This window comes from Rhopilema esculentum, chromosome 17, assembly GCF_057945365.1.
Source record: "Rhopilema esculentum isolate cy_ngs chromosome 17, ASM5794536v1, whole genome shotgun sequence".
Taxonomy (NCBI): domain Eukaryota; kingdom Metazoa; phylum Cnidaria; class Scyphozoa; order Rhizostomeae; family Rhizostomatidae; genus Rhopilema; species Rhopilema esculentum.
Genome location: NC_142831.1, coordinates 4,129,818 through 4,145,924, shown reverse-complemented (window position 1 = coordinate 4,145,924; position 16,107 = coordinate 4,129,818). Strand labels below are relative to the sequence as shown.

The 16,107-nt window shown below is 37.1% G+C and overlaps 1 protein-coding gene across 3 annotated transcripts in view; it reads left to right on the top strand.

The window, feature by feature from the left end:
- The window catches only part of LOC135682679 (uncharacterized), a 35,863-nt gene extending 20,016 nt beyond the window's left edge, over positions 1 to 15,847 (top strand). For all 3 annotated transcript variants that reach the window (XM_089113331.1, XM_065197787.2, XM_065197707.2), the window contains 7 exons: positions 1,333 to 1,393; positions 2,301 to 2,362; positions 3,113 to 3,230; positions 4,993 to 5,031; positions 7,506 to 7,567; positions 12,039 to 12,189; positions 15,563 to 15,847. In XM_089113331.1, coding sequence (XP_088969457.1) covers positions 1,333 to 1,393; positions 2,301 to 2,362; positions 3,113 to 3,230; positions 4,993 to 5,031; positions 7,506 to 7,567; positions 12,039 to 12,189; positions 15,563 to 15,767 — 698 coding nt within the window. In that variant the 3' untranslated portion in view covers positions 15,768 to 15,847. The remainder of the gene's footprint in view (positions 1 to 1,332; positions 1,394 to 2,300; positions 2,363 to 3,112; positions 3,231 to 4,992; positions 5,032 to 7,505; positions 7,568 to 12,038; positions 12,190 to 15,562) is intronic.
- Positions 15,848 to 16,107: the final 260 nt, after the last annotated feature.

The window sequence follows — 16,107 nt, the reverse complement described above, 5'->3', positions numbered from 1 at the left end:
AGCAAACAAAGTTTCATGAAAAGATCACTTTTCGAAGCTTTCAAGGCTATTTAGAAGCCACGCTGTTGAATTTTGACATGAATTCTTGGTGTCAAAGTAAACAGGGTCTATAAACTAGCTATTTGTTAATCAGCCAGCCACTGTCAGTTTTAGCTTGTTTGTCGCTTTAAAAGCTTTAATATTCCAGTGCTTTTTAACTATGACAATTTTAACCTATCCTTTAGCGAGCCTAATTCAAGCGGTTGGTCGATGCGGTATTGCCGAAAGTAAAATCTGCATCTGAAGGTTATTTTTTAGGACACTGAAAAGCTAGGCCTATCGAGCAGTGTCCTCCTCCTACCTCTCGATGTGACCACACCTCGTGATTCCTCGACCTTGAATTACAGAGAGCGGTCATGCCAGGGTCTAGAACCACAGACCCTTAGATCTGTAGTCAGCCCCCCCCCCCCATAGCGCTACACTGGGGCGGGGTATACATGGCCTGATATAGCTTTTACCGTGGCTCTCTGAGCAGCCAGCGATACCATTGATCGATCCCCTTATGTTTATTGTGGCGTACAACAGATTAACCCGCGCAGCAACAGTGTAGGCCCATCTTAGAGGAATTAACAGATTGTCACCGAAACGCTCTCTCGAAATGTATGCTCTTCATTCATAAAGATCACAAGGAGGGTTCAGATTGATACATCAGCAATTGATGCAGACCAATTTTTTTAACTAAATTGTCATAAATGTCTTTAATTTGTTGTGGAGGGTACTGGAATCCGAAAGGGAAATGTTCCGAATTGTTAGACGACTTGGACTTTCTAATGCCTTGGGTTATTCAGAATGGCCCGTGCCTCAAATTATAGTTACGTTTGCCACTGAAAATTTAACGAGGGACATTAGATTATCTGTGGGCCTTAAAAAACTGTCTGCACTTTATTCCTGCAGATAAAATATCGGTGTAAATTACCAAATGATTCTTCATCAGGCCAGTTTCTTTTGCTTAGGTGTAATCTTTTCCATAATATTTCGTTTTTAAGTAGAAAAACAATTGAAAAAGTCTTGTTTTTGAATCTTTGTTTTTATGCGTGGTTTTCTTGTTACGAGGAAAGTCGTTTTCAGGTGATTCTGTTCAGCATTTTTGCAATATAAGGTGGCTCGTAAAAATAAACAGAATGCTCATCATGGTATTCAAAATAGCGCACATTCAACAGTTGCAGTTACAAGCGTGATTAAGGCTGTAATTAAACATTAAGTGTCAATATCAGGCATAATTTTGTCATTTGTATCACTTACTTTGTTGTTTTTAGATAAGGTATCTGATGAGTAATTTTCTTGTTTCCACAGTGTACCAGGAGTTACTAATGAGCTCAGGATCTTCTTACGAAAGTGTGGTAAAAGACGGCAGGTATGTCATTAATAATTGTCGAGTGATTATCATGATTGACATGTGATTGTCATGATTGTTGAATGATCGTCATGATTGTCGAATGATCGTCATGATTGTTGATTAATCACTTTTTAATTTTCGGCTTTATAATGAGTTATTGAAGCTGTTTTCCATTCATGATGGTTCGTGGTTTCGGTGTGAGATTAATTTTGCGACTGATTGTGATTCAGTTATTAACGATTGGGGACTTTGTTGTTCGATGATTTTGTGATGGCACGATTCAAGACAATCCTTGACATTTACTATGATTAATGGCAGTCATTGTTGCTAGGCTATAAACAAGTTAAAAGTTAATTATTATTCGATTTATGATTGATGGTAAGTGATTGATGATTATTTGATTGATGATATGATGGCAAGCGATCATAGTTGATTGGACTGATTAGGCTGTTGGTTCTTTATTTTTGACACATTATTGACATTGCTTTCTAGTGACAAATTATATCACATATTTTTTTATGTATTGTTATTTCGGCAAGATTTGACCATTTCTATCGATATACGACTAAAAGTATCGATTTCGCCATTTGCTACTTTTGTTCAGCATTCGCGATGATATCTGCAAATGAGCAGTTCTAAATGTTCTGTGTCAATGGGCAGCCGTTCTCCACGTCTTCTTTTCCTTTCACTAAACGCCGAGATTTTTTGGAGCATCAGATTCTGAGCAGCTGTTTCGCATTTTTTAATGATGAGCAAATTATTAGCTGCTACTTTCTTTTCAGCCGCGTGATTTTATAGAAATCCCTTTCCGTTTTTCTCACTTTATCAGTAATTGAGTAAAAAGCTTGCCAATTAGATACCTTAATTTTTTTGACTGTTGGCTGTTTGTAAATGCTTTATTATCTGCTTTTCTTGATCTTTGTAGGCCTTTTAGTGATAAAAAGTCAAGAACTCCAGGCTCTGCTGGGATACAAACGAGCTCATCTGGTAAGATAGACATTATTTTAACACATAAAGGTTTTTTGTTAATTGATGATCGCATTTGGCATAAAATTCTGAGTTTCATCTTAGAACCGTCCTGTTATCTGCGCCAAAGCGTCTATTTATATCGACAGTTGCCTAATGATCCATTAAGCGTGAAACTCAGAATTTCAACTTACATCTGTCCTGCTCTGCATGGCATCAAGAGTTATATGACAGATGGCTTAAGCAGCAATTTTTTTAAAGGTCTTTTTAAAAACATTAGTTTGAAATGTAACTGATACTTGACTGACAGTTTAAACATAGACGTATTGAGAACTAAGTGTAGGGCGGGCATAGCTGTTAGAAAAGTAAAAGGTTATTAGTGAAATATATCTGCTTTAGTATCCTTTTCGCGTTTGATACAATGAACATTCAAAAAGTTTCAGTTTTGTATAACATATAAATTTCTTTATTGTCAACTGTAACGATTTAATACCTCATTTTTCTTTTTATGTGAGCCTTGAAGGTCAAAAACTGCAACACTTAGATATTAAGATATAAAATCATACATTACAATATTACAAATAATACAATTACTAGATTGCAATAATACTACAATATTACAGTACTACAACTTACTACAAGGACAAGATAGTACCATACCACAAAGAGTGTGCACGAGCATATTTTCTCTGTAGTCAATAATCAATCCATAAATATAGTCACTTTTAGTGAAATATTCGACTTTTCTGCTAATACACAAATTTCCTGTAGGTGTTATTACCAATATTCCCGTCGGAATGGTTACTGATCAGTTTGGTATGATTGGACTGTTAACGTTCATCCGAGCAGCAGAGACGGAACCGAATTTGGTCACTTTGGCCCTTGGAAGGTTTGTTTGTTCGTTTCATCAAGCTTTTGTTAACCTGTGTATCAAACATCTCATCTTTAGTTTACATCTGTTTACACCAGTCAACAACAAGTCTACAACATTTCAAAACAGATTAAAACAGTTTTACAAGTCTAAACAAAAGTTTACAATAGTTTATAAAAGTTAGTATGAAACATGGTATTACTTAAGCGTAACAGCATGCGTAAGAGCCATGTTACATTTCAGCCTTGTTTTGATCGTTACTTTGAACTATTTACAGCAGTTCGCCACAGGTCACAACTGTTCACCATTGTTTACAATAGTTAGTTTAAGACAATGTACAAAGGTTTACAATAGTTAACGACAAACTGCTAACGGCATCGTTACCGTATTAAAGCAAGTGCAAGAGCCTTGTCATTTTAATACGAGTTTTGGCACTTGTTTATATGATTTTTTTGCGAAAGTTTAAAGCAGTTTAAAACAGTTCACAACTGTTTGAAACAGTTTGCAACTGTATATTTGTTTTATCTTTCTCTTGTGCTGTGACATCAGGCAATATAGCCATTGTCAAATACTCACAAGATAGCTTTAAGGTTACGGTAAACATTTTGACACGATATTTGATTTTCTCTCCCTAAAAGCAAAACTGTTAACGGAATCAGATTAAACTATACATCATTCGATGCACAAGAACGTGGTCATTCCAACCATATAAACATAATTGGCAAATATTGTAAAATGATACTTTCCAGGCAAATTTATTGCTTACATGAGTGTACCATCTTAAAAAGCTATTTTTGTACCCTTGCATTTGCGGTAACAAAATCTGACTTATATCACCAAAAAGCGCAGGTCCTTAGCTACCAAATTGTGTCTCAGAATTTTCAAATTCCTCCTCCCCTTGAAACTATATCCTGTCAAATTGGTTCCTTGGGTACAAAATAGCTTTTCGTACCTGTATGTTGAGGAATTGTAAGTCTGTAGAAAACGGCATTTTACTGATCGCACTTGCAAGGTACACTCGTAAACCACAGTGAAATCCGGGTCAAGTCACTTAAAGCTTTCAGATCAATAAGCCTGTTTAAATAAACACAGCCGTACATGGGATACATGGATGTTCCATGCGATATTGTAAATGGAAATGCGACCACAACCGCAAAGCAACGATAATCGGCTTAACAGGTCAAGAGATTTTCAGACCTCAACTAAAAGCTTTGATAAAGAAATTATGGAAACCTTCGTTCACATGGGATTTTTTCCATTTTCGAAATTTCTATTAGTTTCAAATTTGGTATTATTGTGTGCCTTGAAAGTTCGCCTACTTGAACGTGAAAAATCGAAAATGGGTTTTTTCATCCAGAAAACGTTTACCGTAACCTTAAGGTTGATACATGATCTCCTCTTAGTAAAGAAAGCGATCATTTGTATGTTAAAAGTACACACACGTCTCTTTGAAGTATCATGCTTAAATGTTACAAATGAAGTTGAAAGGAACCCTATCTGCTCATCCTTCCAAAAGAGCCCTTATTTGATGACGTCAGGAGTATACTTTTTAGAATTTTTAAGTTATGGATTACATTTCCTAAAAAGGATCACAAACTGTCTCTAATTGTACAAAATTAAATGAATCTGTTGCCTGTTGGCTTACACATGACCATTTGAGGACAGGCGTTCTCCCCATCCGGATATATAATTTGATGACCTCACTCTTAAAATTTCTATACAGTCACATTGAGACAGTGACAGCGAATGTGAATTTAACTTTTATTTTTCGTATTTTTAGCGATTTAACGACCCTTGGACTGAATTTAAACTCAACAGAGTAAGTACTTTTTTGTTTTATGAATCAGTTGATATTTTTCTTTGAGACTGAAGAAGAGATATTTTCCCCGCAGTTAGATTTTAATTCTCTGATTTCGAAAAGGGATATGCTGCTTACGTTAGGCTTCAGAAATGGGAAAATCCAAGGTTAAATGCGGTCTAATCGAGGGCAACTGAGAATTTGTTGAGCATTACGAAGCTGTAAACGACGGAGGAAAACGATTTCATGGAGGATAAGATAAAGATAATTTTGAGGAGTATTTCTAATGGAATGATGGATATAACAAAAGGAAGGCCATTGGATTCACAGATGTGGTGATCATAAAGTTGAGAGAATTAGGTTACTGGAAAATAGATGATGCAATTTCCACAACGATTTGTCTGTCGACTTACTTAGACACGCTGTTTGTCTGTCTTAAGGTAACGTAAACAAACACGATTTGTTTGTCTACGCTACCTCATTTCTATAGAAAAACGTATATGTTGTGTTCACGTTGTTCTTCTCCGAAGACAGATTGTTTTGACAATGAATGCCGAGTAATTTTTGTATCACAGCGCTTTTTTAAGCAACGAAGCATCCATTCTATTCCTTTTTCGATTCGAACACCGATTAAGGCGTAAAGAAGACATTTTTTTGGAATCGAAGCGAAACGACCAAGGAAAGATTACCCAGGAGCCTTTGAGAAGAAGTGGGCGTGTATAATGTCGAGAACTTTTTTCAATGACCTTGTAGATAGACAGTAAGAAAAGCTAGGAAACATTCAACCTATCAGTGGCGTCAGAAAAGGCTTTTATAAAATGTCTACCCTACAATTAGAGCTTTTGACGTCATTCGTCTCCAGACCTCTCACGGGAAGTTCATGATCGTGTTTACTTGCACATTTTCCTACAGTTTTTATTGAAAGCACATGGTATAATTTGTTCTTTTTTCTACCATGGTTGTATTCAAGGCATAAGTTTCACGGAATTCAAAACGACTCACTATATATCGGGGTGTATTTATATTCAGGCTTATATCCTATCAAATTATTATTGCAGATTTCCATGGATAAAGCTTGTCTTTCCATTGGTGCCAAAAATAGAATACGTTGACTGGTTCAGTTAGTATGTACATGACCAAAGTAATACGCGTTAAAACATAAATCTAACCACAATTCCGCCCATATTAAAACTGGCCAAAATTTTATAGCTTGGCTAAAGTCATCATTGTAACTTGGCCTTTCAAAATTCGTATGAAAAATGACTTGTGAACTGATGGTATCCTACAGGATAAGATTTTATCTGTGTATTATTAAGAGACTTAAAGTGATATTCTTTTTGGAGGTGTTAAAACGAACTTATGTCCCATTATACTTGAAGAGCCCTAAATCCATTATTGCAATTATGATGACGTTTTTAGCCAGGATTAGCAATACAATAGTGTGTGGAATTTTTAGGAAACACTGATGGTTATTTCTTACTGTGAATCGTGTTTCAAGGGTTCTGGGATGTTCTGAATAATCGTGGAGATTTCCCCGTTCGCAGAAGGACTGTAGGCCCACCAAAACCGGTATTGACGAAACCTATCTTTGTTGAGGTTTTTTATAGTACCATGGTCTTCAAAGGTTTTGTCGATGTTGAGATAAATAAAAACCTTCTCATTTCAAATAGTTCAAGGAATTCTAGGTTTAAGCCTTTTTGAAACACTCAACATATAACTGAACATTGCTCAAAATTTGTAGAGCGCTGTCCAGTGATGTTCATTTTGAGGTGTTAAAACTCTCCCAGCGAGGGGCAAATCACTCTAAGAAAATCTCATACACCTTTTGTGAAAATCCTATTGTTTTATCTAAAAATGTAATCCTTCCCCCCATAAATCCTTTTGTTTTAGGCATAATCTCGTACGCTATTTGCAAAAGTGAAATGGCCCCTCGTCTCCCAGCATTTTCATATAGCATACGACCTTGTAGACAACTATCTATTTGTTTTAAGTTTGGCGCTAAAAGAAACTCCATATATATTTGTTTTTACCTAGCTTCTGTAGTAGTTTTTAGGACACTGAGAAGCTCATGCTTATCGAGCAGTGTCCTGGTCCTTCCATTCGATGCAACTACCCCTCGTATTTTTAATAACAGAGAGCTGGCGAATCTCCTCGCTATTATTAATCACTTGGATTTATAGACCCTAACCACCGAGCCACCCTCGCGCATCTTGACTACCGTTGCGTGGACTGGTGCTTCGCTGATGTTCTGTTAAATCGTTCTCAACAACGCTCCATAAAACCTTGAACGTTTTCATATCTAGAGACAAGGGGCTTTATATCTAGGGGCACAAATTTCGCCTATTGGATTTAATTTTATCCTGTATTTTTTCTGCTACTGTTTGGTACAGATGCGGGGCTTATTTTAGTTATCGCCACTGTAAACACGCGCAATCTCAGGAGTAGTCTATACTAGTACGTCTTTCAGCTTCATTTTTGTTTTTTTCTTTTTAAAGAAGCCTGTATCATACTTTTGGATCACCCTTCTCAGACACCACGTGTCGACCGCATGAAATTGGTGAGTATTGTCATTTCTCTACTTAACCCTTATTACCATTAACCGATGACGTAGTTCCTGAATACTTATTATTTAAGATAACCACTGCGATTAAGGTTTCCGTTTTACTGAGATTACTCGGGGGCTTCAGAAACAGTTCTGTTTACGGGAAATGCTGAAGGTTTTAAGTTAAAGCCAGATTTCAAGCCACCACTTGTACACTCGCCTTCTATTTACCCAGCAGCCAATGGCAGGCCATAGGTACAATGGTTATGAGTTGGACACGAACCCCCCCTAAAACAATAGATATACTTTATTTCCATCCAGGGGGGGGGGGCTAAAAGCATCGAGGTACTTGTGACTGTCCTCGTGCTGCTGGCCTATAGTAAATGCCTTCCCAGATAGGCACATCTTAAGTACCTTGCCAGACCATATGGGATTCACCTTTATCACTATGCATTTAGGGAGATTATCTCTAGTGTCAGAAGATTGTTGGACGGAGCTGTTTGAAGCTGCATTTTGTGTTTAAGGCTAAAGGATTCTAAAACCCCAAAGAAAATTCTTAAGTTTGGAGAATATGAGAACTCCTTTATCTAGAGAGCCATCGCGGGAAGTATTCGGAGAAGGCAGTCAAAAGTAGACATGATAAGCAGGGAAGACGATCACATATCAGTGCTCACGATTTGTTTCGGCTTAAGTTCAAAATCAGACAAAGCTCAACCTTGGGTGCCTTTCTCATTAACTAAGCTTCCGTTCTGCATTAATTTTTCACTGGGTCAAGAAATCCATTGAACTCCACGAAATCCAAGAAATCCACTGAGTCTTGCGCAGGAATGTAGAAATCGTCGTGGCGGAGTCAAAGAAACAGTAGAAGCAAGGAGTTGTCCTTGTCTGGTAGCAGCTTTGTTTTCCAGGCCTTCCTTAGCCGTTCGAAAGCCTGGTGTTTTGAACTCAGCCTTGAAGCCGCGGAAAGATTAGATTGCTAGAAGATTTCTGGAGGATAATCTATTTTCTGACCAGCTCTCAGCCATCAATTGCGATCACGTTGTCACGAAACCTTCGAGACAGTCGTTGCTAAGACTTTTGTCTTTCTTGTGCAGAAAACTTGAACTGAAATACCTGCTCCCAATTTTGGTGATTCTTACTATTTATTCTTCATTTTCTTTTGAAATTTATCCCCTATTGACTTCATTGCATTTCCATTCTGTCTCGTTTGCTTCCCTCAGTTTTAAGTTTGAAACAATTGACGTAACCCCAATTCAAGCTTGAAGTTACGTAATTCTACCCATGCTGTAAGCAATCTGTGTCCAGGCCTCTGGAGTAAAGTTTGTCACCTTGCTTCAATGCCTATGCTTCCATCGTGCGAATAGGTGCAACCGTAGGTGGAGCCTAAATAGTAGAAATTATATTTAGATTTCTTACAATATTTTTAACCATACCTAGGAATTGAAATTGTTTGAAAGGTTCCTTTACAAAGCCTGTTTTGTATGCAAAAAAAATGTAGAAATAAAGGGATAGTTTTCGCAAAAGTAATAATGGATGGGTAAAGTTATAGCTCAGTGCATCAGTTTCCTTACTAAAGAAAACGTGGTCTATATTTGAAACTCTTGACGTCATTTTTCCAGGCCATTTTTGCAAAGTTGGTAGTGTTGTTTCCTTTTTCGTTGTTGCACTGTTCTATCTTTGGCTGTTGGAGGAATTCGATTGATATGTTTTGTTAATAAAGAAATTAAAAATATAATCTAAAAAAACACCTCGTCATGACTCATGATTATTGCGTCAATGTTAAAGAAATGTCCTTGTTTTTTATTAACGGTCAAGTCAACTAACCTTTTTGTTATGGAAACACTGCTATATATATATATATATATATGAAGTGTTGACGTCATTTGTTTCCAGGTCTCTCGTATTATGTTGGTGGTCTACATTCAGCTTCCATTCTGCCACTTTTATTTTTGATAATTTTGAAAAGAATTGAAACCAAGTGTATAAGAGTTGATTTATAAAGAACTTTGTTTTTATAAACAATAGAAATTATAACAAAATAAAAGATTATTGAATCGAAATTTGTTCAGTATTGTTGCAAAAAAGTTTATCAATACTCAGTATTGACTTCAAAGACCTTATAATCTATGTGGTCATACTACTGGCCGGGAGGTCCATGGTGGAAAGAGTATTATCTTGGATGCTCGGTACGCTTGTGTCTCTCGCACCACTCCTCCCCCTCCCTAACCCTATGGTACTTTTCTTTGGTCCATTATTGACACAAAGTGTGGTATTTGGTCGAACCACTAGTTATGATGTCTTAGTTTTTAGACCCCTCAATGCTAACCACTTTTTTGCACCACCACCGCTCGTCACAACTATTTATCTTGATTGGAGCTGTCTTTTTCACCTTTGCGTTTTTCGTTTGCTCGTGACTCATTCTGGCTCTATTCGTAAAACAAAGCTGAAAGAACTTTTTCTATTGTGTTGCCCATTCAGATAGCGATTGATCCAACCCTTAAATAATGATCCAGCGCTATCCGTGATTGGTTTCGCGAGTTCAGTGACATAACTTTGTGGCCGGTAGAAATAAAACCTCGTTTTCGGTTCGCCGTGAACCTCATTTCGGTACCATATAACTGGATACAAGGGTTTATAAAGTAACACATACTTTGTGTTTGCTTTACTAAGCGTAAGCAAGTTTACCAACGATATCTATCTGTAACTGTTCAGCGATTTTTGAAAAGGAGGCCTTTCCAAAACGCTTCTGTAACGAATCGAAATCGTGACGTCACTGGCTAAACGAGGCCTACGTTTTTCAAGAGAATGTTATTACAAATGTTTGTTTGTTCAGACCTTTTTCTGTCTTTTCAACAAAGGTGTTAGACAATAAACTCTATTCTCTAATGCACTTAGAAAAATTTGCTGGTTTAGGAACTTACCAAACTTTAATGAGAATCGCCGGAAATAATTTCCAAATCCATTCAATTTACCTTACATTGCATTACTATTGAGCTGTGTCTAAGAACAAAACGTTGTGAAATGTATTTTAATAAACAATGAAGATAGCCAGTTTCATAGCAAGCTGTATAGCAGTGTTTAAAATTGGTGCCTCTACCCTTTATAGGTAATAAAAATCAGTTAAAGTAAATGTTCCTAGAGTCTCCATCCTCCGGTATCTTCAAACGTCTCAAAATCCCAAAGTGGAAAAGCAATGCCCGGAAAGATTACTAGAAGTGTTCTCTACTCAAAACCAAATTTTAATTTGATTTCAAATTTGAAACACGTCTTGGCAGAACGTTGGGATTTCTGTTTAATCGATTCGCTGCTCCAGATTCGAGAACGTCTTTTCTTAAACCTATTGTATTGTTGCTGCCAGATTAGGTATTAAAAGTTACATTAGCTCGGGCCTTTTGTTTTGATATCACCAGTGGTTAATTTTTTAATATCAGCTAATGGGATTTTACACATTAGTACATCGGTCCAATTAGCTACATCGTACCAATTTCACTCGAATGCACGTTGAAAAAATTTCAGATGCAGCAAGTTTATGCATTATCGTAGTTAAAAGCCGGTTTTTACCTAGACGAGTTTCTTAGCGTCAAATTTTGCTCAATAAACAGTTTCCATCCTCTACTAGGGGCCACATTCTAGCTAGCTTTGTTAACTTAAAAAAAGCTCTATTGATAATTGGAACACTTTAGGGAAGTATCTTGTCATATCAGGTAATATTGCAGGCAGAGGGTAGCTCAAAAAGGAAATATTACGTGATCCTGTGTTAAATCCTGATCATTATAACTGATTTTCACAATCATACTACTTTCTTCAGAATGTTTACACAATTTTCACAATCCCATTGTCACTGAATTAGTCCTCTTCTGTAAGCATTTCTTTTCTCGATTTTGACCCCTGCAGAGGGGTTTGCAAGCGTAATCTTTGAAACCATACAACTGTCAAGGGAAACTTTGCAGTATTTTGTTGTACGTCTTTGGCATTTGGACTATCCAAGAACGGTTTGAAAGCGCCCTCCCTTTCAGTGGTGGAAAGTACGCTTGCTGTTTTTTTTATATTTTAAACGTTGAGGACCTGTGGCTCTATTGTTTTGGTTTCCAGCTCATTGAAAAAAACTTGACAGCTTTAAAAAGCTTTCACTTTGGAGGTCACAGGATATTATTGTAAACCCAAGAAGACAACAAGACAGCCCAAGTTGAGTTTGGTTGAAATTTTAAGATACATGAAGTGCAATTTATGTGTATTTAATTGCCCATTTTTGCAAGTTAAACACCTTGTCACGCCTAAGAAATATGCCTAAGGTCTCAATACAGTATCTCTTAAGTCTGACCCCTGAGCAAATCCTTTTTGGCGTCGATGTTGAATCTTTTAGTTTGATGATTACATTTGATAGGACTGCATGGCCTCGCATTCACGTACCAACTAAGGCGATATCTTTCCTTTTAGATTTTGACTCTTTAGATTTTGACGCTGATTACTCTCTCTTTGTTTCTAGATTTCTACGTGCCTCCAGAATACTTAGTAAACACTACAATCCGAGATCGACTGGCGAATATACGACTAAATCGATACGGCGAGGATTTGCTGTTCTATTTGTATTATACGAACTGTGGTGATATTCTACAACTAGCCGCTGCAGCAGAACTGTAAGTAAACGACCTTGTTAGCAGTTTTGCCAGTTCTAATGAGAAAATAGAACTGTTTTTTTCTTAGCAGGGCTTACTTTGGCCGTTCATATTCATGATTAGACCTTGTACCCTTGATTGGATCTATTTTATTCCAATATGGATCTAAGAAGACGCTCTGCTTTGTCAATTGTCGTTATTTCCACTTGATAATACCTAGCCTATAACTTTTTGGTCCTTGCCTTTGATAACGACTGAGGTTTATATCAGTGTCCCGAATCTGAGGTGTTCCATGGCCCAACCAACATGGCTAGAATATGTAACGCGAAATCCTCGTTTAATTATCTGAAGAGAAACATCGAATCGTTTCCTGATTTACCAGGACCCTGACGCAAGACTGTGCGCAAACTCCCCCCTTGACCGCCCCACTGCTCAAAGTGCTATCCGTTACACAGGCGCTGAGCTTGCGAAACACGTGGGCTGTACCAAGTCTTACTCTGATTGGGCAGCTAATCTAATTGAGCCAGCAACCAATTGAACAACCAAATATCAACCAATGTGATAGCATTTTGTGGATTGGGACAAAAGTTTGATATCGATTTGTGATTTTCGACCAGCGAAATTTTCTACAAAATTCAAAGTGATTGTCAGATGTTAGTGGAAGAATTCTTTGAACTCTTATCAGGCAGACGATGATTTAAATTAAGTTTGTGAGACAGGGTCAGTGCTTCTGAACCTATTTTTTGCAATAGCTGAAACAGGCTGAAATTTATTTGAAGTAAGGAAAGAGACCTGGTATACTGCATTGCGATATTTGTTAGTTTGTGACAGCTCTGTTACGTTTAAACATTGGTGGCTTGAAGTAGACGTTTTCGGAGCTATGAAGTTGTGAATTCAGATTTGTCATGCAGACCCTGTTTACTGAGTATTTTGTTCTAATGTCAACACTGGCATAATGAGAATGGGATTGTGGAAACAGTAAAATTGACATGTCTTAATGAAAATTTATTCATCAATATACCTTTTGTTGATATGTTCTTAGTAGGCTGGGTTTCTTTCTCCTGAACGTATTAATATCGTTTAATGCGAAGCAGATAACATGTCACGTGGTTTCCTTTTGCAACCGCAGTTACTCGAACCAATTGTTAACGAGAAAAGCCTACCTTGTTAAAAGATTAGAGCACACTTATTTTCAAGCAAGCGCGGATCTTCATATTGAAGTGACAATGCAGTTATCTTTGCTTAAGCAACTGTAACGTTTCATGATCATTATCTCCTCCTCAATTGTTTTTTATGACGTCATACCCACCTTAAGCTTAATTTCATTTTCCCACCCATAGTGTTATTTGAATAACAAAGTTGGATTGTGCGCTGGTAGAAGTTTCGTCAGCTTTCCTTGACCCTACATGCAATGAAATTAAATTGATATGTACATCGAAATTTACCGGGTATGGTTTGAGAAGACCAATTGGCCAAAAATTTCAAATCTGACCTAAAACGGTTTCGGAACACTGATTTGTGTTTTCCAACCCACTTCCAATGAGCTAAAACCTCGAACCTCGCCTTAGTATAAAGATGTATGGGCTAGCTTGGTCAATCCATAGCGAATGGAAAAGGACAATATATTTCCCAGGAGTCAATGGATCAAAAAACTCCTGACTCAAAAATTGTGAAAAGTGCAGAATAACCTAAGGTTCATTTTCAGGATCCTAGCAAATCAAATGTTTGCGGTCTCGTATAACGATGCCCAGAGACTTTGTTGGTCGTTCTTCGTTTTCTAACAAAAATTTGACAACAAAAGAAAACTGATAAAAGAGGACTGAATGTTCAGCTGAGTATTTCCCGTGACTCCCGTGTGAAATAAGACTTTTTGTTATGCCATATCAATTTTTGCTTTTTCTCCTTGCTCAATTTTCGACAAAGTTGATATGAACACGACAGCTGCGCTTTTAGCTTTGATATCTCGTTTATCGAATTATAAATTACTGTCATTGATTTTGTATCGTTTGGTTTTGTGTTTATATTTCTGAGAGTTTGCTAATCAATAAAAAATCCTCTTGATTCATAAATTATGGCAAAATTGTGCGTGTTTAAGACGATAATGTTTTTATTCGAAAAGAACATCGACATCGTGTTATTTTGTCTCCTGGTTTGTTTTCATACAACCAACAATAGAACTGAACGTGCTAAAGTTCTTTAAAATTGCGTTTTTCAGTATTTGAATTTAGGACCTTAACGATAATGTTTTGCACCTGGACGCTTCAAAATTTCGCGAACTCCAACTGATCTGATATGCTACAATAAACAGCGCTACTGTTGTCCATTTGATGTTTTACAAATAATATTCTTTTCGATTGAAAAAGTTTGCGATTAAATTTAGGAGTTACATAACGTCAAAAGTGAATGCATCAAAATAGACGTTTCCTTTGCGATCATCAAAGAGGGGTGGTGTCTGCTAGACTATCAAGAGACCCTTTTTCAAAAAACAGTTCTTGGGGCTTGTTTTGATGATAAATATATAAGTTGCAATGTTCAAGGTTCTTACATTAGGTTCTTATATGAAAGATAATATTTTGGGTTAGTAATTGCAGGTAATAAGGATGACAATCAGAGGTTTAGAAAGCTTTGTAGGGCAAACAATTGATCTCGAACAAAAATGTTCTTAATCAAAAAAGACAGTTTGTAGATTCTAAAATTTTAGGTTCTTTTTGCGAGGATGTATCTTTCTTAGCTAAAAAGGGGGCTTGTGACACAATGTGTTAAAAAACTTCGATTGGCAAGAAATAGACGGCTGGTAGCAAGGGTATTTCTTAGATGGCGGGTGTCGGGGAGATCATCTGAACAAACTATGGATACCACTCAATAGGCAGGTAAAATACTTGGTTTTTAAATTCAAACGGACATCATCAGCACCGATTCCATCCAATGACTTATGATGGGGTTTAAGGGTTAAAAAAGCAGGGGCCTGGGGTCATGACCTTTCCAGCTTGTACCTATAAAAAATGTTATCATTCAGTGAGATCAACCCCAAAAGTCACCAATACCCTGCAGTTTCAGATATTAACGCTCCCTAGAAGTTGATACCCTAAGGGTAGTGGTAGTGCAATAAACCAAAGGTCAGCCTTCTGATTGCTACCCTTTCTCATAGAGTAGAATCCAGCTCATACCAAACCCTGCTTGTATTTGAAAAAATTACGAAACAGCGAGAATTAAGCATTCTAAGCTTCCCGCATTGCCATGTTACTGTTTTCTATGACATTTTGAATTTTTGAGGTACCAAAAGCTTTTTTATAAAAGAATACCCTCAAACTCCCAACATTGGAATATTTTCCTTGTTTTTAATTAGATAGTCCCGAATTTTGAACCACTTTGTTTACACTGTGTTTTGTTGCAGATATTCTAGAGACTGGAGGTATCACAAGGAGGAGAGAGTTTGGATCACAAGAGCCCCTGGTATGGATCCACAAGTGAAAACAAGTTCATATGAACGCGGAATGTATTACTGCTTTGACTATCATAGTTGGCGGAAAGTTCCGAAGGAATTTCATGTAGACTATGACAAACTCGAAGAGAAACCAACATTAGGAAGTGTAGCCTGAATTTCTAACCTGAAATTTAAAGAAGTATACAGATGTAAATTGTGTCAGAATAAAGCATGATATGTCAAAATTTATGTTTACGAGGGTGTTCAATTTTTGTTATGCTTGTTGTGGCAAATAGCCCCATGCGAAAAGTCTATCTCGTGCTTGAGAGAGGAACATTTGTTTCCTTCCTGTCTACCTCTGCGAAGGAAGAAAATACTCCACTCTCAAGCACGAATTAGACTTAGAGCAAGTCTACCTCGACACTGTGTCCAAAATCGAGTCCAAAATTACATTCTCTGGTTGCTTACAATGAGTCATATTTGTGAGCTACGTATTGGGTACCATTAGCCATCGT